Source organism: Salmo salar, chromosome ssa15 (assembly GCF_905237065.1).
Source record: "Salmo salar chromosome ssa15, Ssal_v3.1, whole genome shotgun sequence".
NCBI classification, from domain to species: Eukaryota; Metazoa; Chordata; class Actinopteri; order Salmoniformes; family Salmonidae; genus Salmo; species Salmo salar.
In genome coordinates, this window is record NC_059456.1 from 38,878,645 (window position 1) to 38,905,927 (window position 27,283).

Below are 27,283 nucleotides of genomic sequence, written 5' to 3' on the forward strand. Positions count from 1 at the left end.
CTTAGAAGTGTTTACTTTGCATCCTGACTAGCAGCAATTGAGTTGCATTGTCCCATACATTGGATGAACCAAATCAACTGGAAGTATCTACAAAACAAGTTTTGAAGCCACATAATCCAAAAGAAAGGCTACATCTAATATTTTTTCGTAAAATTACTTTTCGCAATTCAGAAATTATTATTTTGATTCACATAACTCTATTCACCGCGATTGGACCGAATCCCAACTAATACAATGGCCGAGTGAATTGTTAATTTCGTTTAAAAAAAAAGTGTTTAAATGAATAATCGGAATCGTTCAAAAAATGTAATCAACTTTGAATGGCCTTATTCTTGAGTGTCGGTGGAAGTTTTTTGGGGACATGACGAAAACATGAATCATGGTAATAATACCTAAACAGTTAACTACAGGGTACACTATATGTTTTGAATTGGCTACCTAGCTATAAATCTGTTCTCTATCATGTTATAGACTAGGCCTACCTACCTGCCTGCCACTGCAAATGTCCGACTTTCTCTCTCTTTGAGCAATGGCCCACTCCTCTTGCACTGATGCAAGTGATGCGCGCAAACACAACAGACGCGCTAAAGAGCAGTCAGAGCCTGGTTTATATGTTGATTTTGATTTGATTGATAAAATATTTAAACACGGTGGCTAAATAATTTCAATTATCAGAAATTATTAATTTCCATGACCTTTCCAAAAATGTTCGGATTGGATCATTTCCCAAAACTTTTCCACAGACGTGTAGGCTAGTTAAGTAAAAATACTTTAAAGTACTACATAAATTGTTTTTGGGGTGTCTGTACATTTTGAATATTTAGCAGGTCATGAAAATTGTCCAATTCACGCACTTATCAAGAGAAAATCTCTGGTCATTCCTACTGCATCTAATCTGGTGGACTCACGAAACACAAATGCTTTGCTTGTAAATTATGTCTGAGTGTTGGAGTGTGCCCCTGGCTATCTGTAAATGAGAAAAACGAGAAAATCGTGCCTTCTGGTTTTATTAATATAAGGAATTTGACATGATTTATAGGTCTAGTTTTGATACTTAAATATAATTAAAGCCAAGTATTTTTAGACTTGTATTCAAGTAGTATTTTACTGGGTGACTTTCACTTTTACCTGAGTTATTTTCTATTATGTTATCTTTACTTTTACTCAACTATGACAATTGGGTACTTTTTCCACCACTGCTTTTCCAGGCCTGGAAAACATCATTTTAAAATGAAATTTATTTTCCAGGATTTTTATGACAGTATGAACCCTGTAAGAGCTCTTCAGCAGAGGACACACATATCTAACAGTTTATAGAACGGGATGAACTTTGTCCCCCATTTAAACAGCTTCACTATATAAAGGCTCAGTTGTTTTACCTAAGACTTTGCTTTGTCAACCATCCAGTGGAGTTGTAATCTGGAATATACTTTTCTCATAGAGCCAAACCTTTAAGGTATTCACATTGCAGACATGATAGACCGAAATATGAAAAATGTTCTGGTGGTATCCATTGGATTTTTATCTCTGTTCACAGCGTATGGAGGACTTCAGAGTTTACAGGTAACTCAAGATACTGTCGTGTCGATCATTAAATAGATGATTGCTTGAATATTAAGGTACAATTCAACACTGCAAATTCTGGTTCTTGATAATTGATGGCACCACCCCTCTCCTGTGTTACAGAGCAGTCTGAATGCCGAGGATGGGATGGGGGTGACATCTCTCAGTGTTATCTATGCCTCCATCATCCTGTCATCCATGTTCCTAACACCCATTCTCATCAAAAACCTGGGCTGCAAATGGACTATTGTTGTCGGCATGGGCTGCTATGTGACCTATTCAATTGGGAACCTCTATCCAGGATGGTAAAGCAAACTGTCCAAAACCTGTTCAGACCTTCATTGTTTACAGCTTTCAACAAGCTGTGTTTCTTCTTCATGATTTAAGAGCAAAATTACAATACAACTAATCATGTACCTCCCTACCTCAATGAGTAAAACATTTGGCATAGTACACATATATTAACTTGTTGTTACCATGTAGATTTGGGATTATTTCAGTACTCTGTGAGTAAATTAAACTAATTATGTCAAAGTAGTGTCCATCGACAAAGTTGTTTACACACATGGTATGAATCCTATCCCTCTCTGCTATGCTTCCTGGACTGGCCTGTCAGTAGCTGTGTTAGTTTACAAACTGTAGGCAGTGTCTGATGCTAACCATATTAATCTGTCCTCTTCTAGGTACACTCTGATCCCCACCTCGGTGATCCTGGGAATGGGAGGTTCTCCACTATGGTCAGCCAAGTGTACCCTTCTCACCATCTGCGGCAACCTGCAGGCCCCTAAAGAAAACAAGGCAGCAGCGGATGTTATCAATAAGTACTTTGGCATATTTTTCTTGATATTTCAGTCTTCGGCTGTATGGGGAAACCTCATGTCGTCGTTGATATTTGGTTCAGATACAGATATACGTAAGTAGCAAGTGCACACATACACACACACAAACAAACATACACACACAAGTATGCACACGCACACACAGAACAAATGCAACTTGTTTGTGAAAGTAGTAACATTTGTAAGTTAAAGGGTGACTGTAGGATAAAGTGAATGAGATGCATCATGTGCAGTGTACATTATGAGAGGTGTTCTTGCCCAACCATCCTCTATGGTACCATCTGTCATAATGATATCTTTATTTTCTCCTAGCTGACATCTCTGAGGAAGATCTACAATATTGTGGTGCAGGTGTGTGCGTTGATATCAATGTAAACTCTACGACCACAAGACCAGCACAAGAATTGGTCTGGACACTAGTCGGCTGCTATATTGGTAAGAACCTAGTATTGTTTGTCAGTGCTACAGGTTGACACGGCCATAATACTGCATTTAACCCCCCTCCCCAGCTCATCTCATGCTTTTGTTCACATTTTGCCATGAGGCTGACAAATTTCTGCAGTTTTTAAGCACATTTCCTGATATTTAACAGTTTTATAATGCTATTCTACACATTTTGTCATGAGGCTGTTAGGTTCTGAACAAACAGAGTAAAAACTCAAACGGACAACTAGGAAAAGCTCAAACCAAGTTTATCCACCCACTGGGTCATACAGCTGCAAAGACAAGGTATGATTACACAAGCACACATATTTATAACCTCCTACTAGGTGGGGTCAACTCCTTACACATCTAGACAGCCGATACATCTCTGTTGCTAGGCAGGAACTTAATTGATTCCTCTCACTGGTGTAGTCATGGCCCTGCCTGATGCTAGAACCTTCGTGGGTGTGGAAATGTATGTGTTTGAGATAGAACTGTAGTAGGAGGGTCGTTGTGATGGGCTTCTCTGGCCCCCCTCCCAGAGGTTTCTTTTCACTTCATCTGTTGACTTGACCTGGAGTCGAATTCCTCTCTCCTCCCTAGTTCCGCAGCTGACCTGCCTCATCAGAGACTAACTGTTTCCTTTCGCCTCTCTCCTTAGTAATGCTGATATTCAACAATAACATGTTTGAACAGAATATGAACGTTCTGCTCTTCCCCTTGTCTCAACTTTCCATACACCACCTTCCTATTCACCCTTCATTGACCCCAACATATACATTCCTTTTACATGTAAAGTAATCAATAAGTTCTAGTGTGGTAACATTAATAAGTATATTTCAAGATAGAATCCAACAAGGCTAAGAGGATATGTTGCAGTTTTAAAGCTAATTCCCTGCAATTCTAAACATTTTGCCATGGGGCAGAGAATAAAATGTGCTGTTTTAAAGCAAATTTCCTGAAATTCTACACATTTTGCTATCATATACCATTTGGTGGCCCACCGATCTCCATATATAATATATATATATATATATATATATATATATATATATATATATACATATATATACAGTACCAGTCAAAAGTTTGGACACACCTACTCATTCAAGGGTTTCTCTTTATTTTTACTATTTTCTACATTGTAGAATAATAGTGAAGACATCAAAACTATGAAATAACACATATGGAATCATGTACTAACCAAAAAAGTGTTAAACAAATCAAAATATATTTTAGATTTTAGATTCTTCAAAGTAGCCCCCCTTTGCCTTGATGACAGCTTTGCACACGCTTGGCATTCTTTCAACCAACTTCACCTGGAATGCTTTTCCAACAGTCTTAAAGGAGTTCCCACATATGCTGAGCACTTGCTGGCTGCTTTTCCTTCACTCTGCGGTCCAACTCATCCCAAACCATCTCAATTGGGTTGAGGTCGGGTGATTGTGGAGGCCAGGTCATCTGATGCAGCACTCCATCACTCTCCTTCTTGGTCAAATAGCTCTTACACAGCCTAGAGGTGTGTTGGGTCATTGTCTTGTTGAAAAACAAATGATAAGCGCAAACCAGATGGGATGGCGAATCGCTGCAGATTTCTGTGGTAGCCATACTGTGCATTAAGTGTGCCTTGAATTCGAAAATAAATCGCTGACAGTGTCACCAGCAAAGCACCCCCATCCCCTCCTCCATGCTTCACGGTGGGAACCACACACGTGGAGATCATCCGTTCACCTACTCCGCGTCTCACAAAGACACAGCGGTTGGAACCAAAAATCTCACATTTGGACTCATCAGACCAAAGGACAGATTTCCACTGGTCTAATGTCCCTTGCTCATGTTTCTTGGCCCAAAGCAAGTCTCTTCTTCTTATTGGTGTCCTTTAGTAGTGGTTTCTTTGCAGAAATTCATCCATGAAGGCCTGATTCATGCAGTCTCCTCTGAACAGTTGATTTTGAAATGTGTCTGTTGTGTAAACTCTGTGAGGCATTTATTTGGGCTGCAATTTTTGAGACTAGGTAACTCCAATGAATGTATCCTCTGCAGCAGAGGTAACTCTGGGTCTTCCTTTCCTTTGGCAGTGTCACGTGTGCTCCCTCTTCGGTCTCTAGGTCACCAGGCTGCTCGTTATGGCGCACACCTGTCACCATCGTTACGCACATCAGCGCATTATGATGTTTCCTGTCTGTGCGTTGTTCGTGTTACTTGTTTTGTATTATGTTTCATTTATTTATTAAAACACTCACTCCCTGAACTTGCTTCCTGACTGTCACGTCCTGACCAGCAGAGGGAGTAATTGTATTAGTTTTGGTCAGGACGTGGCAGAGGATTTGTGTTTTGTATGTATTTCTACGTTCTGTCTAGTTTAGTTTTTCTATGTTTAGGATTGGGTGTTGGACTCTCAATTGGAGGCAGGTGTTTCTAGTTGCCTCTGATTGAGAGTCCTATATATAGGTGTGTGTTTGGTTTGGTATTTTGTGGGTAGTTGTCTTTAGCACTGCTGTTATGTGTATAGCCTGCTAAACTGTTTCCTGTCGTCGTTTCTTGGTTTATTGTTTTTCCGTGTTCACAGTCTTTATTTAAAATAAATATAATGATGAGCACGCAACCCGCTGCGCCTTGGTCCTCTCTACCCGAAGACAGCCGTTACAGAACTACCCACCACAAAAGGACCAAGCAGCGGAGTAAGGAGCAATGGGAATTCGATATGGACTGGCGGGAGAAATGGACCTGGGAGGAGATTCTGGATGGGGCAGGACCTTGGCATCAGGCTGGGGAATACCGTCGCCCAAGGGAAGAGATAGAGGAGGCCAAGGCAGAGAGGCATCGATATGAGGCCATGTATGCGCTGAGGGAGAAGCATGAGAGGCACCCCCAATAAATTATTTTGGGGGGGCACACGGGTAGTTTGGCTAGGCCAAGGAAGAGCCATAAGCCAGCTACCCATGCTTACAGGGAGCAACGTATGGAGTAGAGGGCGCCGAGTTATGAAGAAGTGCGCACGATTTCGCCCATACGTACGCACAGTCCAGTGCGATTTATTTATTTTATTATTATTATTTTTTCTCCAGCCCCTCGCAGATGCCGTGCTAGAGTGGGCATCCAGCCTGGTAGGAGGATGCCTGCGCAGCACATCTGGTCACCGGTACGCCTCCTAGGACCAGGCTACCCTACGCCCGCTCTACGCACGGTAACCATCAAGCCCCTGCACAGCCCAGTTCGCCCTGTACTAGCACCCCGCTCATACAGGGCTACTAGTTCCATCCAGCCAGGACGGGTTGTGCAGGAGGTGCGAGCAAGACCACCTGTGCGCCTCCAGGGCCCAGTCTTTCCAGTTCCCGTCTCTCCTGCTGACCCGGAAGTGCGTACCTCCAGTCTGGCACGACCAGTACCAGCACCACGCATCAAGCTTCCAATAAGTTAGCCTAGTCCTACTCAGCCTGTTCCCGCTCCTCGCACTAGCCCTGAGGTGCGTGTCCCCAGGCTGGTACCTCCACTACCAGCCCCACGCATCAGGCTTCCAGTGCGTCAGACCAGGCCAGAGTGTCCGGCAACAGTGCCTCGTCCAGAGTGTCCGGCAACAGTGCCTCGTCCAGAGTGTCCGGCAACAGTGCCTCGTCCAGAGTGTCCGGCAACAGTGCCTCGTCCAGAGTGTCCGGCAACAGTGCCTCGTCCAGAACCAGGGGAGACGGCCTACTGTCCGGAACCAGGGGAGACGGCCCACTGTCCGGAACCAGGGGAGACGGCCCACTGTCCGGAACCGGGTGAGTCTGCCCGCGACCCGGAACCGGGTAAGTCTGCATGTGATCCGGAACCGAGCTAATTTAAATATAACTTTGAACTGTGTGAGTCTGCTTAAAGCTCGAAACCGAAGGAGTCTACCTACGACCCGGAACTGAGTGAGTTTGCCTACGGTCCAGAACCAAGAGACTCTGTCTACAGTCTGGAGGACAGTAGGCTGGAGCAAAAGCCACCTCCAGTATAGGTGGGTTGGGGAGGGGGGGTGTAGCACAGGTGCCGTCGTTGACGGCAGCCACCCTCCCTTCCCTCCCTTTAGTTTAGGGGGATATTTTTGTTGTTTGGGGTTTTTTGTGTTTTCTTTTAGGTGTATTCGGGGTCTGCACCTTTAGGGGGGGGGTACTGTCACATCCTGACCAGCAGAGGGAGTAATTGTATTAGTTTTGGTCAGGACGTGGCAGAGGGTTTGTGTTTTGTATGTATTTCTACGTTCTGTCTAGTTTAGTTTTTGGAGGCAGGTGTTTCTAGTTGCCTCTGATTGAGAGTCCTATATATAGGTGTGTGTTTGGTTTGGTATTTTGTGGGTAGTTGTCTTTAGCACTGCTGTTATGTGTATAGCCTGCTAAACTGTTTCCTGTCGTCGTTTCTTGGTTTATTGTTTTTCCGTGTTCACAGTCTTTATTTAAAATAAATATAATGATGAGCACGCAACCCGCTGCGCCTTGGTCCTCTCTACCCAACGACAGCCGTTACACTGACTCTCTGCGCACATCGTTACAGGCGGTCCTCATGAGAGCCAGTTTCATCATAGCGCTTGATGGTTTTTGCGACTCCACTTGAAGAAATGTTCAAAGTTCTTGAAATGTTCCGCACTGACTGACCTTCATGTCTTAAAGTAATGATGGACTGTGTTTTCTCTTTGCTTATTTGAGCTGTCCTTGCCATAATATAGACTTGGTCTTTTACTAAATAGGGCTATCTTCTGTTAATTGAAATGCATTCCAGGTGACTACCCCATGAAGCTGTTTGAGATAATACCAAGAGGGTGGCTACATCAAGGCAAAGGGTGGCTACATTGAAGAATCTCAAATATAAAATATATTTTGATTTGTTTAACACTTGTATCATTTGATTTACACAACATGCCTACCACTTTGAAGATGCAAAATATTTTTTATTGTGAAACAAACAAGAAATAAGACCAAAAAACTGATCTTAAGCGTACATAACTATTCATCCCCCAAACTCAATACTTTGTAGAGCCACCTTTTGCAGCAATTACAGTTGAACGTCTCTTGGGGTATGTCTCTATAAGCTTGGCACATCTAGCCACTGGGATTTTTTTCCCATTCTTCAAGGCAAAACTGCTGCAGCTCCTTCAAGTTGGATGGGTTCTGCTGGTGCACAGCAATCTTTAAGTCATACCACAGATTCTCAATTGGATTGAGGTCTGGGCTTTGACTAGGCCATTCCAAGACATTTAAATGTTTCCCCTTAAACCACTCAAGTGTTCTTTAGCAGTATGCTTAGGATCATTGTCTTGCTGGAAGGTGAACCTCCATCCCAGTCTCAAATCTCTGGAAGACAAACAGGTTTCCCTCAAGAATTTCCCTTTAGCGCCATCCATCATTCCTTCAATTCTGACCAGTTTCCCAGTCCCTACCGATGAAAAACATCCCCACAGCATGATGCTGCCACCACCATGCTTCACTGTGGGGATGATGTTCTCAGGGTGATGAGAGGTGTTGGGTTTGCGCCAGACATAGCGTTTTCCTTGATTGCCAAAAAGCTCAATTTTAGTCTCATCTGATCAGAGTACCTTCTTCCAAATGTTTCCCACATGCCTTTTGGTGAACACCACACTTTTTTTTTCTTATTTTTTTTTTCTTAACAGTGAGTCAACACTGAGACTAGGGTCTCTTCCACCTTTATAACACTGTTAACAGGGAGTCAACACTGACACCAGGGTCTCTTCCACCTTTATAACACTGTTAACAGGGAGTCAACAATGAGACCAAGGTCTCTTCCACCTTTATAACACTGTTAAAGCAATGGCTTTTTTTCTAGACACTCTTCCGTAAAGCCCAGCTCTGTGGAGTGTATGGCTTAAAGTGGTCCTATGGACAGATACTCCAATCTCCACTGTGGAGCTTTGCAGCTCCTTCAGGGTCAGCTCCTTCAGGGTCTCTGTTGCCACTCTGATTAATTCCCTCCTTGCCTGGTCCGTGGGTTTTGGTGGGCGGCCCTCTCTTGGCAGGTTTGTTGTGGTGCCATATTCTTTAAAAAATGTAATATTGGATTTAATGGTGCTCTGTGGGATGTTTAGAGTTTCTGATATTTTTTTATAACCCAACCCTGAACTGTACTTCTCCACAACTTTGTCCCTGACCTGTTTGGAGCGCTCCTTGGTCTTCATGGTGCCGCTTGCTTGGTGGTGCCCCTTGCTTAGTGCTTTTGCAGACTCTGGGGCCTTTCAAAACAGGTGTATATATACTCAGATCATGTGACAGATCATGTGACACTTAGATTGCACAATTATGTGACTTCCGAAGGTAATTGGTTGCACGATATCTTATTTATGGGCTTCATAGCAAAAGAGGTAAATACATATGCACGCACCACTTTTCAATTTTTTTGTTATTTTTTTTTTGAAACAAGTTATTTTTTTCATTTCACTTCACCAATTTGGAGTATTTTGTGTATGTCCATTACATGAAATCCAAATAAAAATCTAGTTAAATTACAGGTTGTAATGCAACAAAATAGGAAAAACACCAAGGGGGATGAATACTTTTGCAAGGCACTGTATATACAGTGGCAAGAAAAAGTATGTGAACCCTTTGGAATTACCTGGATTTCTGCATAAATTGGTCATCAAATTTGATCTGACCTTCATCTAAGTCACAACAATAGACAAATATAGTGGGCTTAAACTAATAACACACAAATTATTGTATTTTTCTTGTCTATATTGAATACATAATTTAAACATTCACAGTGTAGGATGGAAAAAGTATGTGAACCCCTAGGCTAATGACTTTTCCAAAAGCTAATTGGAGTCAGGAGTCAGCTAACCTGGAGTCCAATCAATGAGACGAGATTGGAGATGTTGGTTAGAGCTGCCTTGCTCTATAAAAAAAACTCAATAAATTTGAGTTTGCTATTCACAAGAAGCATTGCCTGATGTGAACCATGCCTCGAACAAAAGATATCTCAGAAGACTTAAGATTAAGAATTGTTTACTCTCATAAAGCTGGAAAGGGTTACAAAAGTATCTCTAAAAGCCTTCATCAGTCCACGGTAAGACAAATTGTCTATAAATGGAGAAAGTTCAGCACTGTTGCTACTCTCCCTAGGAGTGGCCGCCCGGCAAAGTTGACTGCAAAAGCACAGTGCAGAATGCTCAATGAGGTTTAGAAGAATCATAGAGTGTCAGCTAAAGACATACAGAAATCTCTGGAACATGCTAACATCTCAGTTGACGAGTCTACGATACATAAAATGCTAAACAAGAATGGTTTTCATGGGAGGACACCACGGAAGAAGCCACTGCTGTCCAAAAGAAACATTGCTGCAAGTCTGAAGTTCACCAAAAGAGCACCTGGATGATCCACAGCGCTCCTGGCCAAATATTCTGTGGAGAGATGAAACTAAAGTTGATATGTTTGGAAGGAACACACAACACTGTGTAAAAAAAAAGGCACAGCACACTAACATCAAAACCTCATCCCAAGTGTAAAGTATTGTGGAGGGAGCATCATGGTTTGGGGCTGCTTTGTTGCCTCAGGGCCTGGACAGCTTGCTATCATTGACTGAAATTAATTCTCAAGTTTATCAAGACATTTTGCAGGAGAATGTTAGGCTATCTGTCCGTTAATTGAAGCTCAACAGAAGTTGGGTGATGCAACAGGACAACGACCCAAAACACAGAAGTAAATCAACAACAGAATGGCTTCAACAGAAGAAAATACGCCTTCTGGAGTGGCCCAGTCAGTCCTGACCTCAACCCGACTGAGATGCTGTGGCATGACCTCAAGAGAGCGGTTCAGACCAGAAATCCCAAGAATAGTGCTGAACTGAAACAGTTTTGGAAAGAGGAATGGTCCAAAATTCCTCCTTACCGTTGTGCAGGTCTGATCAGCAACTGCAGAAAATGTTTGGTTGAGGTTATTGCTGCCAAAGGAGGGTCAACCAGTTACTAAATTCAATTGTTCACATACTTTTCCCACCCTGCACTGTGAATGTTTACATGGTGTGTTCAATAAAGACATGAAAACATATAACTGTTTGTGTGTTATTAGTTTAAGCAGACTGTGTTTGTCACATTTATGACCAATGTATGCAGAAATCCAGGTATTTCCAAAGGGTTCACATACTTTTTCTTTCCACTGTATACACTATATATACACAAAAGTATGTGGCCACCCTTCAAATTTGTGGATTCGGCTAGTTCAGCCAAACCCGTTGCTGACATGTGTATAAAATTGAGCACACAGCCATGCAATCTCCATAGCCAAACATTGGAAGTAGAATGGCCTTCCTGAAGAGCTCAGTGACTTTCAATATGGCACCCTGATAGGATGCCACCTTTCCAACAAGTCAGTTCATCAAATTTCTGCCCTGCCAACTGTAAGTGCTGTTATTGTGAAGTGGAAACATCTAAGAGCAACAACAGGACCGCCAAGTGCTGAAGCACGTAGCGTGTAAAAATCGTCTGTCCTCGGTTGCAACACTCACTACCAAGTTCCAAACTTCCTCTGAAAGGAACATCAGCACAATAACTGTTCATCAGGAGCATCATGAAATGGGTTTCCATGGCCGAGCAGCCGCACACAAGCCTAAGATCACCATGCGCAATGTCAAGCGTCGGGTGGAGTGGTGTAAGGCTTGCCGCCATTGGACTCTGGAGCAGTGGAGACGTATTCTCTGGAGTGATGAATCAGGCTTTGCTATCTGGCAGTCCGATGGACAAATCTGGGTTTGGCGGATGCCAGGAGAATGTTACCTGCCCAAATGCATAGAGCCAACTCTAAAATTTGGTGGAGAAGGAATAATGGTCTAGGGCTGTTTTTCATGGTTCGGGCTAGGCTCCTTAGTTACTTTGAAGGGAAATCTTAACGCTACAGCATAAAATGACATTCTACATGATTCTGTGCTTCCAACATTGTGGCAACAGTTTGGGGAAGGCCCCTTCCTGTTTCAGCATGACAATGCCCCCGTGCACAAAGCGAGGTCCATACAGAAAGAACATGACTGGCCTGCACAGAGCCCTGACCTCAACCCCATCGAACCCCTCTGGGATGGATTGAAATGCTGACTGCGAGACAGGCATAATCGCTCAACATCAGTGCCCGAATTCACTAATGCTCTTGTGGCTGAACAGAAGTAAGTTCACGCAGTAATGTTCCAACATCTAATGGAAAGCCTTCCCAGAAGAGTGGAGGCTATTATAGCAGCAAAGGGGGGACCAACTACATATTAATGCCCATGATTTTGGAATGACATGCTCGAAGAGCATACACACACATGTACATACATCGGGGGCCTGGGGCATGTGCCCTGCATGCCCGTTTGGTAATCCAGCCCTGCAGGTTGATGCTATTGAAATGTTCTGTTTGTTTCTGTTGTGTACTAGGGGTGGGTGTGCTGGCCATGATCATAGTGGCAGTATTTCTGGATAACATAGACAGAGATCAGGCTCAGGAGTTCCGAGGCAACAGGGAACCATTCTGGAGCACCTTCCTGGCCACGTTTACACTCCTGAAAGACAAGAGACTCATCATTCTCATCCCTTTGTCCATGTACAGTGGCTTTGAGCAGAGTTTCCTCTCCGGTGAATACACAAAGGTGAGGAGACGATACATGGTTCTTACCCTGCCTCGAGGAATCCAACGTTCAAGAATTCTTAACCAACGGAAGAGTGGCTAAAAGTTATGTTTGTGACTTTCTTTTGTTGTTTCTTTTGCAGAACTATGTGACCTGTTCTTTAGGAATCCATTATGTTGGATATGCGATGATATGTTTTGGAGCCACAAATTCGTTATGTTCCTTTATGTTTGGGAGGTTGGCAGAATACACTGGAAGAGCCCCACTGTTTTGCTTGGGTAAGAAGAGCTTTCCAATAAAGACATTAACATTTTCATTGGTATCCTATACGACACACTTAAAATCAAATCACTTACTACTCACCGCTCTTACAGCTGCGGCGATCAACTTTGCCTGTATCATGGCCCTGTTGTTCTGGAGGCCTCACCCAGATCAGCTGCCTGTGTTTTTTGTGTTTCCTGCTCTCTGGGGCATGGCAGATGCGGTATGGCAGGCACAAACCAACTGTGAGTTGAGTTATTGAAATGTATTACCGTGACATGCTCGATACATCAAACATTTTGTACAGAACAGAGGTAACGGTGGTTTTGTTCTTATTTGCAGCACTGTATGGGGTTCTCTTCCCCAGACAAAAAGAGGCAGCGTTTGCTAACTGCTGTATGTGGGAGTCCCTGGGGTTCGTGATAGCCTTTGCCTACAGTACCTTCATCTGTCTGGACACCAAGATCTACATCCTCCTTGGAGTTCTGATCCTCTCCATGGTTACCTGTTTGTGGGCAGAGTACCAAGAACACAAGAATCCTACACTTCCGGTGGAGGAGGGAGTATATGACAAAGACTATAAAAAAGACACAGACCAATACACAGACTACTCAAAAAACATACATCACATAATTGCTCAGACCAGCTTGTAGACAATACGTGGATTTGATATGTAGACTTATACAACAGGTGAGTCTAATCCTGAATGCTGATTGGTTAAAACTGCATTCCAGCTGGTGTCTATTCCACAAGTTACCACCAGCTAAATCTATGACGTTAAAATACCTGGTTACTCTGTTCCATCTGACTGTGCAATCCACTGTCTCATCAGCCCGGCAATTTATAAACTTGATCTCCACTATACAAAGCATCTAGACATTATCTAACATTTCTTTTAGACTAACATTTAGTTTTTGAACAGCAGAGATTTGTATAAACCTTGCTGACTGTATCTCTGACATTTGCAACATTGTTCCAATATCCAAATTCGATCTCCAGTTGTCCCATGAACACAGCTTCTGTTGTTATTCTGGCTGCACTGTTGACATGACTGTAAGTTAGCTAACAAGCTTGGGATAAGAACTTTGCCAGTCAGTATGGCAATGGAACATTTAGAACGAATGCTTGCGTTGCGTCCATAGATACAGAACAAAAAGACTGAATGACTGGGTCACGTCTCTGGCTACCGAACTGATAGAATGAACAACCAGCCGGCTTAGGTAGCAACCCTAGACTTGTGTCGGAACTATATCTTGTGGAAGGATGAAATACTATGAATTAATCAAAATAACATTTAATGAAAATACAGTACCAGTCGAAAGTTTGGACACACCTACTCATTCAAGGGTTTCTCTTTAATTTGACTATTTTCTACATTGTCGAATAATAGTGAAGACATCAAAACTATGAAATAACACATATGGAATCATGTTGTAACCAAAAAAGTGTTAACAAATCAAAATATATTTTAGATTTTAGATTGTTCAAAGTTGCCACCCTTTGCCTTGATGACAGCTTTGCACACTCTTGGCATTCTTTTAACCAGCTTTTCCAACAGTCTTGAAGGAGTTCCCACATATGCTGAGCACTTGCTGGCTGCTTTTCCTTCACTCTGCGGTCCAACTCATCCCAAACAATCTCAATCGGGTTGAGATTGTCACATCCTGACCAGCAGATGGAGCTGTTGTAGTAGTTTTGGGGTCAGGACGTGGCAGTCTTGTGTGTGTGAATGTTCTGTGTTGGTCTTGTGACTCGTGATCAGGAACAGCTGGGGATCGTTGTTCCTGATTGGGAGTCATATATGTAGGAGTATGTTTGTCCCTTGGTTTTGTGGGTAGTTGTTTTTGCACTGCGTTTGTGAGCCTGCAAAACTGTTCGTGTCGTGAGTACTGTCTATTATTTGTTTTTCCTGTGGATGCCCTTTCATTTTACCATTAACCTGTTAGGGCTAGGGGGCAGCATTGACACGGCTGGATAAAAAACATACCCGATTTAATCTGGTTACCACTCCTACCCAGTAACTAGAATATGCATATACTTATTACATATGGATAGAAAACACCCTAAATTTTCTAAAACTGTTTGAATGGTGTCTGTGAGTATAACAGAACTCAAATGGCAGGTCAAAACCTGAGAGATTCCTTTACAGGAAGTGGCCTGTCTGACCATTTGTTGAACTTCTTTTCCATCTCTATCATTTACTAAGGATCTCTGCTCTAACGTGACACTTCCCACGTCTTCCATAGGCTCTCAGAGCCCGGGAAAAAACAGAATGTCGTCATTCCAGCCCCAGGCTGAAACACATTATCGCCTTTCTCAAGTGGCCGATCAAGAGACACTGGCTTATGCGCATGACCCCGACCGCCCCCGCCTTTGTGATTTTTTCCTCTGTTTGCCGAAAAGGAGATTCCCTGTCGGAATATTATCGCTTTTCTATGAGAAAAATGTCGTAAAAATTGATTTTAAACAGCGGTTGACATGCTTCGAAGTACGGTAATGGAATACTTAGAATTTTATTGTCACGAATTGCGCCATGCGCGTGACACTTCTTTACTATTTCGGATAGTGTCTGGAACGCATGAACAAAATGCCGCTATTCGGATATAACGATGGATTATTTTGGACCAAACCAACATTTGTTATTGAAGTAGCAGTCCTGGGTGTGTATTCTGACGAAGACAACAAAAGGTAATGAAACTTTTATAATAGTAAATATGATTATGGTGAGTGCTAAACTGGCCGGGTGTCTAAATAGCGAGCCCGTGATGCCTGGGCTATGTACTTAGAATATTGCAAAATGTGCTTTCACCAAAAAGCTATTTTAAAATCGGACATATCGAGTGCATAGAGGAGGTCTGTATCTATAATTCTTAAAATAATTGTTATGCTTTTTGTGAACGTTTATCGTGAGTAATTTAGTAAAATGTTAGCGAATTCCCGGAAGTTTGCGGGGGGTATGCTAGTTCTGAACGTCACATGCTAATGTAAAAAGCTGGTTTTTTATATAAATATGAACTTGATTGAACAAAACATGCATGTATTGTATAACATAATGTCCTAGGGTTGTCATCTGATGAAGATCATCAAAGGTGAGTGCTGCATTTAGCTGTCTTCTGGGTTTTGGTGACATTATATGCTGGCTTGAAAAATGGGTGTCTGATTATTTCTGGCTTGGTACTCTGCTGACATAATCTAATGTTTTGCTTTCGTTGTAAAGCCTTTTTGAAATCGGACAGTGTGGTTAGATTAACGAGAGTCTTGTCTTTAAATGGCTGTAAAATAGTCATATGTTTGAGAAATTGAAGTAATAGGATTTTTAAGGTTTTGAAAATCGCGCCACAGGATAGCAGTGGCTGTTACGTAGGTGGGACGAATTCGTCCCGCCTAGCCTAGAGAGGTTAAAAGCATGAGTATCCACAAACCTGCTGCGCCTTGGTCCTATTCTCTCCCATACGACATTTTCTGTGAGGAGTACGACATTTTTTTGTGACAGAACTACCCACCACCAAAGGACCAAGCAGCGGACGAACGAGGAGGAAGGATGGACCTGGGAGGACAAGTTAAGGGAGCTAAGGAAACCCGAGAGGCAGCCCCAAGAATTTTTTAGGGGGGGGCACAAGGGCTGTTTGACGGGGCAAGGATGGAGCCCCAGGCCAGCTCCCCGCACTAGCCCTGATGTGCGTGTCTCCAGGCTGGCACATCTAGTACCAGCCCCACGCATCAGGCGTCTAGTGCGTCAGCCCAGCCTCGCCAGTCAAGAGTCGCCAGAGCTGCCCGCCAGTCGTAAGTCGCCAGAGCTGCCCGCCAGTCGTAAGTCGCCAGAGCTGCCCGCCAGTCGTAAGTCGCCAGAGCTACCCGCCAGTCGTAAGTCGCCAGAGCTGCCCGCCAGTCGTAAGTCGCCAGAGCTGCCCGCCAGTCGTAAGTCGCCAGAGCTGCCCGCCAGTCGTAAGTCGCCAGAGCCGCCCGCCAGTCGTAAGTCGCCAGAGCCACCCGCCAGTCAGGAGTCCCCAGAGCCACCCGCCAGTCAGGAGCCGCCAGAGCCGCCCGCTAGTCAGGAGCCGCCAGAGCCGCCCGCTAGTCAGGAGCCGCCAGAGTGGCCCGTCTGCCCGGAGATGCCAGAGTGGCCCGTCTGCCCGGAGATGCCAGAGTGGCCCGTCTGCCCGGAACTGCCAGAGTGGCCCGACTGCCCGGATCTGCCAGAGTGGCCCGACTGCCCGGATCTGCCAGAGTGGCCCGACTGCCCGGATCTGCCAGAGTGGCCCGACAGTCCGGATCTGCCAGAGTGGCCCGACAGTCCGGGGCTGCCAGAGTGCCCTGCCTGTACGGAGCTGCCAGAGTGGCCCGTCAGTCAGGATCAGCCAGAGTGGTCATCCTGTCCTCCGGCCCAGCCCGAGTGGCCCTCCTGTCCTCCGGCCCAGCCCGAGTGGCCCTCCTGCCCTCCGGCCCAGCCCGAGTGGCCCTCCATCCCTCCGGCCCAGCCCGAGTGGCCCTCCTGCCCTCCGGCCCAGCCCGAGTGGCCCTCCTGTCCTCCGGCCCAGCCCGAGTGGCCCTCCTGCCCTCCGGCCCAGCCCGAGTGGCCCTCCTGTCCTCCGGCCCAGCCCGAGGGGCCCTCCTGCCCTCCGGCCCAGCCCGAGTGGCCCTCCTGTCCTCCGGCCCAGCCCGAGGGGCCCTCCTGTCCTCCGGCCCAGCCCGAGTGGCCCTCCTGTCCTCCGGCCCAGCCCGAGTGGCCCTCCTGTCCTCCGGCCCAGCCCGAGGGGCCCTCCTGTCCTCCGGCCCAGCCCGAGGGGCCCTCCTGTCCTCCGGCCCAGCCAGAGTGGCCCTCCTGTCCTCCGGCCCAGCCCGAGTGGCCCTCCTGTCCTCCGGCCCAGCCCGAGTGGCCCTCCTGTCCTCCGGCCCAGCCCGAGTGGCCCTCCTGTCCTCCGGTCCAGCCCGAGTGGCCCGTCTGCCCGGCGCAGCTATCGGCGCCACCGAAGTGGGCGACGCCGAGGGTGGAGCAAGGTCCACGTCCTGCACCTGAGCCACCTCCAGGATAGGTGGGTTGGGGAGGGAGGGTGTAGCACAGTGCCATCGTTGACGGCAGCCACCCTCCCTTCCCTCCCTTATTGTTTAGGGGTTATTGTTTATGGGTTTTGTTGGGGATTTTGTTTGTTGGTGTTTTTTGTTGTTAGGTGCATTCCGGGGTCTGCACCTTGAGGGGGGGGGTACTGTCACGTCCTGACCAGCAGATGGAGCTGTTGTAGTAGTTTTGGGGTCAGGACGTGGCAGTCTTGTGTGTGTGAATGTTCTGTGTTGGTCTTGTGACTCCTGATCAGGAACAGCTGGGGATCGTTGTTCCTGATTGGGAGTCATATATGTAGGAGTATGTTTGTCCCTTGGTTTTGTGGGTAGTTGTTTTTGCACTGCGTTTGTGAGCCTGCAAAACTGTTCGTGTCGTGAGTACTGTCTATTATTTTGTTTTTCCTGTGGATGCCCTTTCGTTTTACCATTAAAAGCATGAGTATCCACAAACCTGCTGCGCCTTGGTCCTATTCTCTCCCATACAACATTTTCTGTGAGGAGTACGACATTTTTTGTGACAGAGATTGAGTGATTGTGGAGGCCAGGTCATCTGATGCAGCACTCCATCACTCTCCTTCTTAGTCAAATAGCCCTTACACAGCCTAGAGGTGTGTTGGGTCATTGTCCTGTTGAAAAGCAAATGATTGTCCCACTAAGCGCAAACCAGATGGGATGGCGTATTGCTGCAGAACGCTGTGGCAGACATGCTGGTTAAGTGTGCCTTGAATACTAAATAAATCACAGACAGTGTCACCAGCAAAGCACCCCCACACCATCACACCTCCTCCTCCATGCTTCACGGTGGGAACCACACATGCAGAGATCATCCGTTCACCTACTCTGCGTCTCACAAAGACACGGCGGTTACAACCAAAAATCTCAAATTTGGACTCATCAGACCAAAGGACAGATTTCCATCAGTCTAATGTCCCTTGCTCGTGTTTCTTGGCCGAAGCAAGTCTCTTCTTCTTATTGATATCCTTTAGTAATGGTTTCTTTGCAGCAATTCGACCATGAAGGCCTGATTCACACAGTCTCCTCTGAGCAGTTGTTGAGATGTGTCTGTTACTTGAACTCTGAAGCATTTATTTGGCTGCAATTTCTGAGGCTGGTAACTTATCCTCTGCAGCAGAGGTAACTCTGGGTCTTCAATTCCTGTGGCGGTCCTCATGAGAGCCAGTTTCATCATAGCGCTTGATGGTTTTTGCGACTACACTTGAAAAAAAACATTCAAAGTTCTTTACATTTTCCGCATTGACTGACCTTCATGTCTTAAAGTAATGATGGACTGTTGTTTCTCTTTGCTTATTTGAGCTGTTCTTGCCATAGTATGGACGTGGTCTTTTACCAAATAGGGCTATCTTCTGTATACCACCCCTACCTTGTCACAACACAACTGATTGGCTCAAACGCATTAAGAAGGAAAGAAATTCCACAAATCAACTTTTAACTTGACACCTGTTAATTAAAATACATTCCAGGTGACAACTTCATGAAGCTGGTTGAGAGAATGCCAAGAGTGTGCAAAGCTGTCATCAAGGCAAAGTGTGGCTATTTGATTACTACATGATTCCTATGTGTAGTAAGTTTCGTCATCTTCACTATTATTCTACAATGTAGAAAATAGTAAAAAAAAAAGAAAAAAAAAGACCTTCAATTAGTAGGTGTGTCCAAACTTTGGACTGGTACTGTATGTCAATCATTATATGAATATGTTGGCAACCCGTTGTATAAAAGTGGGTGATACCTGGTTGTCCAGTGGCGAGGGATGTATGTGGCCAGGTCAACAGCCGATCTCTTACCCACGTGGTCACGTAGATTCGCTCTGGAGGGCAGGTATCAGGAACGAGTTCCCTCTCCAGAACCGGGTGGAGGTCCACATCTAAGTCCCAACTGGCGTGGAACCACAGGGTACGGGAAAGCAGGTCCTCCGGTATCCTGGTCCCCAGGCGGTGATTTTCATCCTCGACCAGGAGATGGTGGGGTTGTGATGTTGGAGGCCGACGTTTACTTTGGTGTACGGGTGCGGTGGTGATGAGGAAGGGAAGGCTTTGCTGGTGCATGGGTCCCACGATAAGGTTGAGGGTGCTGTGATGTGCGTGATTGTGTCGGATCCCAATGGTCGTTTATCCAGGGCTTGGACTGGAAAAGGAGAGGAGAGCAGGTATGGGAGGAGGCGAGGGCCTTGTCCAATAGAGCTGTAGATACAACACAAGGGACAGCCAGCCAGTGAAATTTAAACCAGAAAGTGTTTGGCGGAAAGAGATGATGGAATACTCACCCAACCCCGGGAGACAAATGATCACGGGGCTATCCCTCTGCCCTCGTGGAGCCCTGGTTATGACGCATTGGACACCGCTGAAGCTGGGGCCCCTTCTGACCACAATAGGGACAGAGCCCCAACTGTTTCTGACACGGCGTCGCTCTGCCGCGAGTAGGTGTGGACCCTACCTCCATCGGTTCAGGCTCTGCCTCAGGATGGCCATAGGAGGAGGGCGAGAGGCGCTAACGCTCCCGAAGAAGGTTATCCAAATGGATGGTCATCGCTATGAGTGCGTCCAAGGAGGGGTTGTTATCGCGACACGCCAGCTCCGTCTGGAGGCTGCTCAATCCATCCGCTGGAGGCTGCCATGGTCCGGAAGGTGTGGTCTGGGCAACCTGCCGGAGTTGGAGTAGGCGCTCACCTACCTCTCTGCTCTCTGGTGGATGATAGAGGACCGACCCTGAACCTCTCATTGGAACCCAGCTCCTCTCCTCTCTCCTATATGGCTGAGGCCCACTCCAACGGAAATGACCGTGGCAACCTTTGGCCTCTCAGTGGTAAGGGTCCCGTCATATTTGTCTGAGAGGGTCAATCGGGCATCGCTGACCTGGGCGGACTGCTGGATGGGCTGGGGGACTGGCTCGCTGAGACGATTCGTGGTAGAGGGTCCTCTGCGTTGGAGAACGTGGAAGACCTCATCCATAGCTGTACCTAGTTGCACCAGTTGGTCGTGGTGTTGGCGGATTAGGTGTCCCTGTTCGCCAACCCTCTGGGTGATGTCTGGATTTTCTGCTGCTTCCATTTGTTGAGGTAATATTCTGTAATGTATACACCAAGAGTCAGGAAGCAGGTGCAGAAGATGAGTTTAATAATGAAACAATACAAATGAACAAACGAGTTGTGTACTGAACGTGAAAGGAAATAATACTACCTACTGACTAATACTACTTAGTGGCTAAATAAAGGGAGAGTAATCAGGGTGATGATGAAGTCCCAGGTGTGAGTAACGATGGGGAGCAGGTGTGCACAATTATGGTTGTCCGGTGTGCGTAATGTGGTTTGCCAGGACCGGCAACGTCTAGTGCCGGAGGGAGGGAGCAGGAGTAGGCGTGACACTATAAATGTATGGATAACTATCTTGACCATCAATTATGTATAATAATTTTCTATGGTTGAACTTTTAATGCAGAATTTCTATGCAATTCTGATTTAAGTGTGATAAATGTATTTTTATGCCATGGCTGCGATGTTGAATTCACATTACATTATGCTGAACTGTAACAGAGTGAAATACAGCACTGTCTACCATAGTTAAAACTATTTAATGACCAGTTATTCTGCAGTCCCAAGTCTTTGTGCCAACAACAGGAGTGGAAGGGTACAGCAGGGTCATCACACATCATGAAACTGCTCCTCAAGCCTCCATCACACCACATCTGGATATGTGTGCAACAAAAGTTCAACATTCACCTTCTGCTACTATTTCTGTCAAGCTGTCTACTCATACAATTTGATGCATACAATGTGATGCATACGTTTGATAAATCCAACGTATGCACCACACAGAACGCAATGCAACTACAACGCAATGCTGCAGGGCAAACACAGCGTTCCAATGGAAATTAATGTACTTCTGGTGTAACAAAACACAAACGCTGTTGGCATCACATAATTGTTTTGGGCTTATCATGAGTTTACTCAGGGTGGCACTGTGTTTCTTCAACCACTAATGTTCAATAAAAACAAATGATTTACCTTTCAGTGAAAGACTTCTGGGGTTCTATCTTCAGCGGCCCTAGTGTCAAATGCACTTCAGTTTGCAATTTCATCATGTGAAATTGCCATTTTCCAGCCCTTACGCTTCGAACACACCGACAGAGATTGCGCAAAATAGTACGCAGCATCATCTGGATATGTATGCAACAAAAGTTTCTGTCAAGTCGTCTACGCATTCTGTTTGACGCATACCAATGCACCACACCAAACGGGCTGCAACTGCCTCTGCAACGCAATGCTGCAAGACAAATGCAGAGTTTCCTTGAAAATGAATGTATGCTTCGAACACACTGACAGCATCATAGTATTTTGGTAAGCCAGAATTACATTAATTTCTAATTGAAACGCTGCATTTGAATTGCAACATTGTGCATACCTTGGATTTATCGATGTATGCGTAGACGGCTTGACAGAAATGGTAGCAGAAGGTGAATGTTGAACTTTTGTTGCATATGTAGCCAGATGATGCTGCGTCCTATTTTGCAAAAAGACACTGTCGGTGGGTGTGTTCGAAGCTTAACGTGTGAATCAGCTCGCTTGCGCTCAGATGGGCTGGGTGTAAACATTTGAGGTGTGTCCTTAAAAGGTCGATGTCTGTACCCCCGTATTCATCTAATACTTGATACTTCAAGAGGTCTTTAGATTCAAAATCCAATAGGAAACGGATCCTTGGTATGACCTTCTTAAAAGCAATTCCATATAGCTTAGTAGAACCTCTTATGAGTTAAAAACATGATTAAAAGTGCTAATTTCAAGCAGCGCTGATAGGGATATTTAAGATCAACCAAAACCTGGTTTTAGCAGTAACGCAGTTGGTCATGGCATGAATTTCGCAGCCTACCCAGCCGCGACGCACACTGCCCATATGGAACATGGAACAAGAGGAGCCCAACGTGCTTTTGGTGCCTGTATACTTTGCATTTAGAAACATAATAAAACAACAACAAAAAATCCCACATTATATTTTATTTTATTAAATACCAAGCATAGTCTTCCCTCCTCTCAATTAAGTATATATTTTGTCTGCCCAATGCAATTGCGAAGTAGTTAAGACCGTCAATAAAGGGTTTGGCTCCTGAGACCGCTTGGAAAAAAATCATAAGCTTTATGAAAATGTCAAGTTTGAGAGGAGTAAAACAGTGAGCTGACATTCCTTTTTTATCTATGCGTTGTAGGCAGGCCCATATTATTTAGCCGTTTTGGACGTGCGTAAAACCCCCTCCGTGATGTAATCTAGGTGTCCATGCCCATCATGAAACGGGAGATGAGTACCTCAGTGAATACCGGTGAAACTCTTATTTAGAAGTTATCTGTAACATGTAAAAAGTGCTTATTTTACGTTTCATATGTTCAAAACCCAAGCTTTCGCTTAGGCCTACTATAACGAAGGCTGGTTCAACAGTAATGCATGTGTTTTTTATCCTGGCGATTTTATTATATCATTACATTTTACATTTATTTATTGTAGTTTTAAAAACCAACTGATTGCTTGTTTTTCGTAAAATTTTATTTTAACCAAACATAAGAATTATTCATATTCCTGGTATTATGGTGACAACGTTCGTGGCGCGCTTGCAATGCAACTTCTGGAGATGTGTGAATGCGATCTGATCTGTAAAAAGATCTCCGATTATGTTAATAAAATATAGGCCTATTTGGGAGCAGTATAACTATGAGTGGACATTCTCCCTTTCTATTTGTATTGGATCTTTGTCCAGCTACTGTGAAAAGTTTGGATGTGCGTAAAATCCTTCATAGTCTGCGTTGTTTTAATATTGTATGCCCACAGGGAGAAATGATGGTGCCCATAAGTGTGACATAGCCTATTTAAAACAAGTTGTTGTTTTGTTTTCATTCGAATTATTCGTTTTCTTTTTAGGCCTTATCAATAATTCATAATATTGCTTATTGACAACGTTTGGCATGTCCATGCTCAGCCATTATGCAATTTACAGTAGGCCTAACCCCTATATCAGTGTGAATGCTACTGAAACAATGCAATTACTTAGAACAATGTGGATTGCAAATGGGTTCAAGTTAACGTATTTGGCAAAGATAGGTCTACATTTTGTACTAATGAACTATTGTTGCTGCTATGGGATGCAATGTGGTGTACACAGTTGGAAACGTATATCCAGATGGTAAAGCTATTACTGAAATATATGTTATAATATGTTATGTGTGATGTGGCTTTGCTTTGTGAAAAAAGGTCCATACTGCACCTACTGTATACAGTCCTAGCTTGTTCAAACATAGGCTCTTGGTTTATGATAAAACCTTATAACAAGATTTATGACAACACAACTAAGCTCAGCAGTAATTTAGACAGAGAGTGCTTAGATATATTGATAAGAGGAGAAATGCTATGGTAATAAATGGTTATTGCCAAACCATAATAGATATCACTAATGTCCACATAGTAATGGAAATGTTCATGGTGCATATGTTAAGGTTATTCTGAAATGCCTCAGTGTCCATTGCATAGCCACAATATCCTTTAATCTTAAATGTACCCCAAAAGGACACACAACCTCTCTATTAGGTCCATTGATTTCTCACTGTACTATACTTTAGTGATAATGCCCGGTAAGCCGGTGTCGAGGGCCGGCAAACCGTGACAATATATCCTCCAAACAACGGCTTTGAGGGCATTATCACTTTTATATAATGGGTTACCAACATATTCAAATAATGATTGACCTATTTTCATTAAAAACTTTATTTTTATTAATTTATTCATACTATTTCATCCTTCAACAAGCCTGCTGGTCGTTCGTTCTATTGTTTCGGTTGCCAAAGGAGCAACCCAGTCGTTCAGACTTTTTGTTCTGTATCTATGGACGCGACCCAGTCGTTCAGACTTTTTGTTCTGTATCTATGGACGCGACCCAGTCGTTCAGACTTTTTGTTCTGTATCTATGGACGCGACCCAGTCGTTCAGACTTTTTGTTCTGTATCTATGGACGCGACCCAGTCGTTCAGACTTTTTGTTCTGTATCTATGGACGCGACCCAGTCGTTCGTTCTAAATGTTCCATTGCCATAGTGGCTGGCAACGTTCTTATCCCTTGCTTGCTAGCTAGCCAACTTGGGGTAATTTATAGTCACGTCAAACGTAAAAAAAAGAATAATAACAGTAGCTGCATTTGTATTTGTTTAAGCTATTTTCTAGTGACATTTATTTGGATACATCCATAACAATGAGCTAATGAGGCGCGATTTCACCTGGCGTAGAAAATGTACTCTCTCGTCAGGGCACTGTTGAGGAACTAGACAACAACACAGCTAACACAATCACTTCAAACAACTGAAGCTGGAAAGAGTGCAAACTAGCTGCACTTCGTTTCATTTAACCTTTTTTCAATTGACATTTCTTTGTATCAATAAAAATGATGCCAGCTGATTTATGATTTTAGACTGACTGGGAAACGCTGCATGTCTGTCTCGTCCCGACTCCCTACCCATACACATGTATTACTATGGGATAGCTGGAGATCGAGTTTGACTATTGAAACAATGTTCCAAATGTCGGAGAGACAGACAGCAAGGTTTATACAAATCTCTGCTGTTGAAAACTAAATGTTAGTCTAAAATAAATGTGAACTAATGTCTAGATGCTTATTATAGTGGAGATCATGTTTATACCTGTCCTGGTTGGGCTGATGAGACAGTGGATTGCCCAGTCAGATGGAACAGAGTTGTTATAGTGTGGACACTATACAAATAATTACATTGAATATGTCATTGTACTTACCTGCAGTATAGTATGATTACTATTCATGTGTTCATGGTTATTATTGGCATTGGCCTTGACCGTGACTTTTCCCCTTTGATGACGTCATCACCCAGAGTTGAACCTGTTCATTGCGACTCTACCAGAGGGTTTTGTGTTTGAACGTACGTCCCGATAAACCAGGCAGATTATGATCAATACTCGAGGATTTCATATTTTTGGGAGAGTAAACTGACCCTTGCCTATGTGAATTAACAGAAGGTGATTGGAAAACACGTTGATCACACGACTACATGGGCAGAGGAAACCGAAAAGGGCAAGGCATGGCTGAACAGATGCTAGCAGCGAGATAGAAGCACGCAGCCCACGTGAAGACTTTCCAGAACTCGAGGCAAGACTCCTTATTCTCACCACTGCCATCTACGCCGAGTAAGAACCCTCCTACCAAATACAGAGCAGTCCAAAAGTGTTCTACCAACCCTGACATTCTCAAAGCCATTTTTGAGAAACTGGCCATCATTGAAAAAACAACAGAGACCTCCAAATCATTAATCTCTCTCAGCCACTGTGCAGCAACTTCTCAACCAGGTGTCAACCCACAGCGAACATTTTGTTTTACCATGGAAGCTGAAATACAGAAACTGCAACAGGTGAATCGCCAAATGCGACAGAATATAATCGAAGTCCAGCGCCACAGCCGGAGATGGAACCTGAAACTGCATGGGGTGCCAGAAGAGGACGGGGTTAACTAAATGACTGAGTTAATAAGTCGATTGACATTTTTACATTCACCCCGTTTTATATCACCAGGTTCGTAAATGTGAATACTGGTTCATCATATTGATCATAACTAAGCTCAGGATCCCTTATTAGCTACCTAGCTTACTAGTTCAACATATCACTACGCTGTATTTGTCTTATTTTAATTGTATTTTTGTCAAGTTATGCAACGTTTTGAATTCAATGCACTAAACACTATCTCTAAATGCCAGTGGTTTACCCCCCCCCCCTTTGTTCAGGGACACATTATTCAATTTCTGTTAGTCACATGTCTGTGGAACTTGTTCAGTTTATGTCTCAGTTGTTGAATCTTGTTATGTTCATACAAATATTTACACCTGTTAAGTTTGCTGAAAATAAAAGCAGTTGAAGAAGTAAATCATGAACATGCTCCTTTGACTGATCATGAAATGATATTATTGAAGTCAGAATGTTCTGAAAAATCCAATGGCATTCAAGGATACTGGAAACTTAATAATTCACTCCTAAATGATCCAGTCTTTAACAAGAGCATAAAGAACTTGATCATAGAATCATTTAACTCAAATGATTTAGAACCAAAGCATGGAAGTAACTGGAAAATATTTAAATTCAAGGTAAGATCTATCACCATTACACGCAGTAAGGAACTAAAGAAGCAAAAATGTTTGAAAGAAGATGAGCCTATGAATAAATTGAATGTTCTCTTATAAAATGATACCCTTTCAGCAGAGGAAGAAACAGATTTGAATACATCTGGAATAGAACTAGATCACATGTTCATTGATTTAGCTAAAGAGGACTTTATTCGATCTAGACCAAAATGGGTTGAGAAGGGTGAGAAAAACAGAAACCATTTTTTTGCTCTTGAAAAAAGGAACTATAAGTGAAAATTTCGTTCTGCCTTAAATATCAACAATACCTTGTGTAAAGACCCAGAGATCACCTCTAACTTTGTGTATTCTTTCTATGAAAATCTGTATAAATCTAATTTTAATGGGATTGAATGTGAAAGTTTTATAAAACATGTCCATGGTCATGTTCCAAT

The 27,283-nt window shown here is 44.0% G+C and overlaps 1 protein-coding gene across 1 annotated transcript; it reads left to right on the forward strand.

Annotated features, from left to right (window-relative positions):
- Nucleotides 1-1,400: 1,400 nt before the first annotated feature.
- LOC106571392 (protein unc-93 homolog A) lies at nt 1,401-26,642 on the forward strand. Its single transcript, XM_014144434.2, has 9 exons — nt 1,401-1,563; nt 1,687-1,868; nt 2,247-2,476; nt 2,715-2,837; nt 12,196-12,407; nt 12,529-12,664; nt 12,761-12,892; nt 12,990-13,337; nt 25,735-26,642. Exons 1-8 carry the CDS (start codon nt 1,474-1,476, stop codon nt 13,298-13,300), a joined length of 1,416 nt encoding a protein of 471 aa, XP_013999909.1. The 5' UTR covers nt 1,401-1,473; the 3' UTR covers nt 13,301-13,337; nt 25,735-26,642.
- The last annotated feature ends 641 nt before the right edge of the window (nt 26,643-27,283 follow it).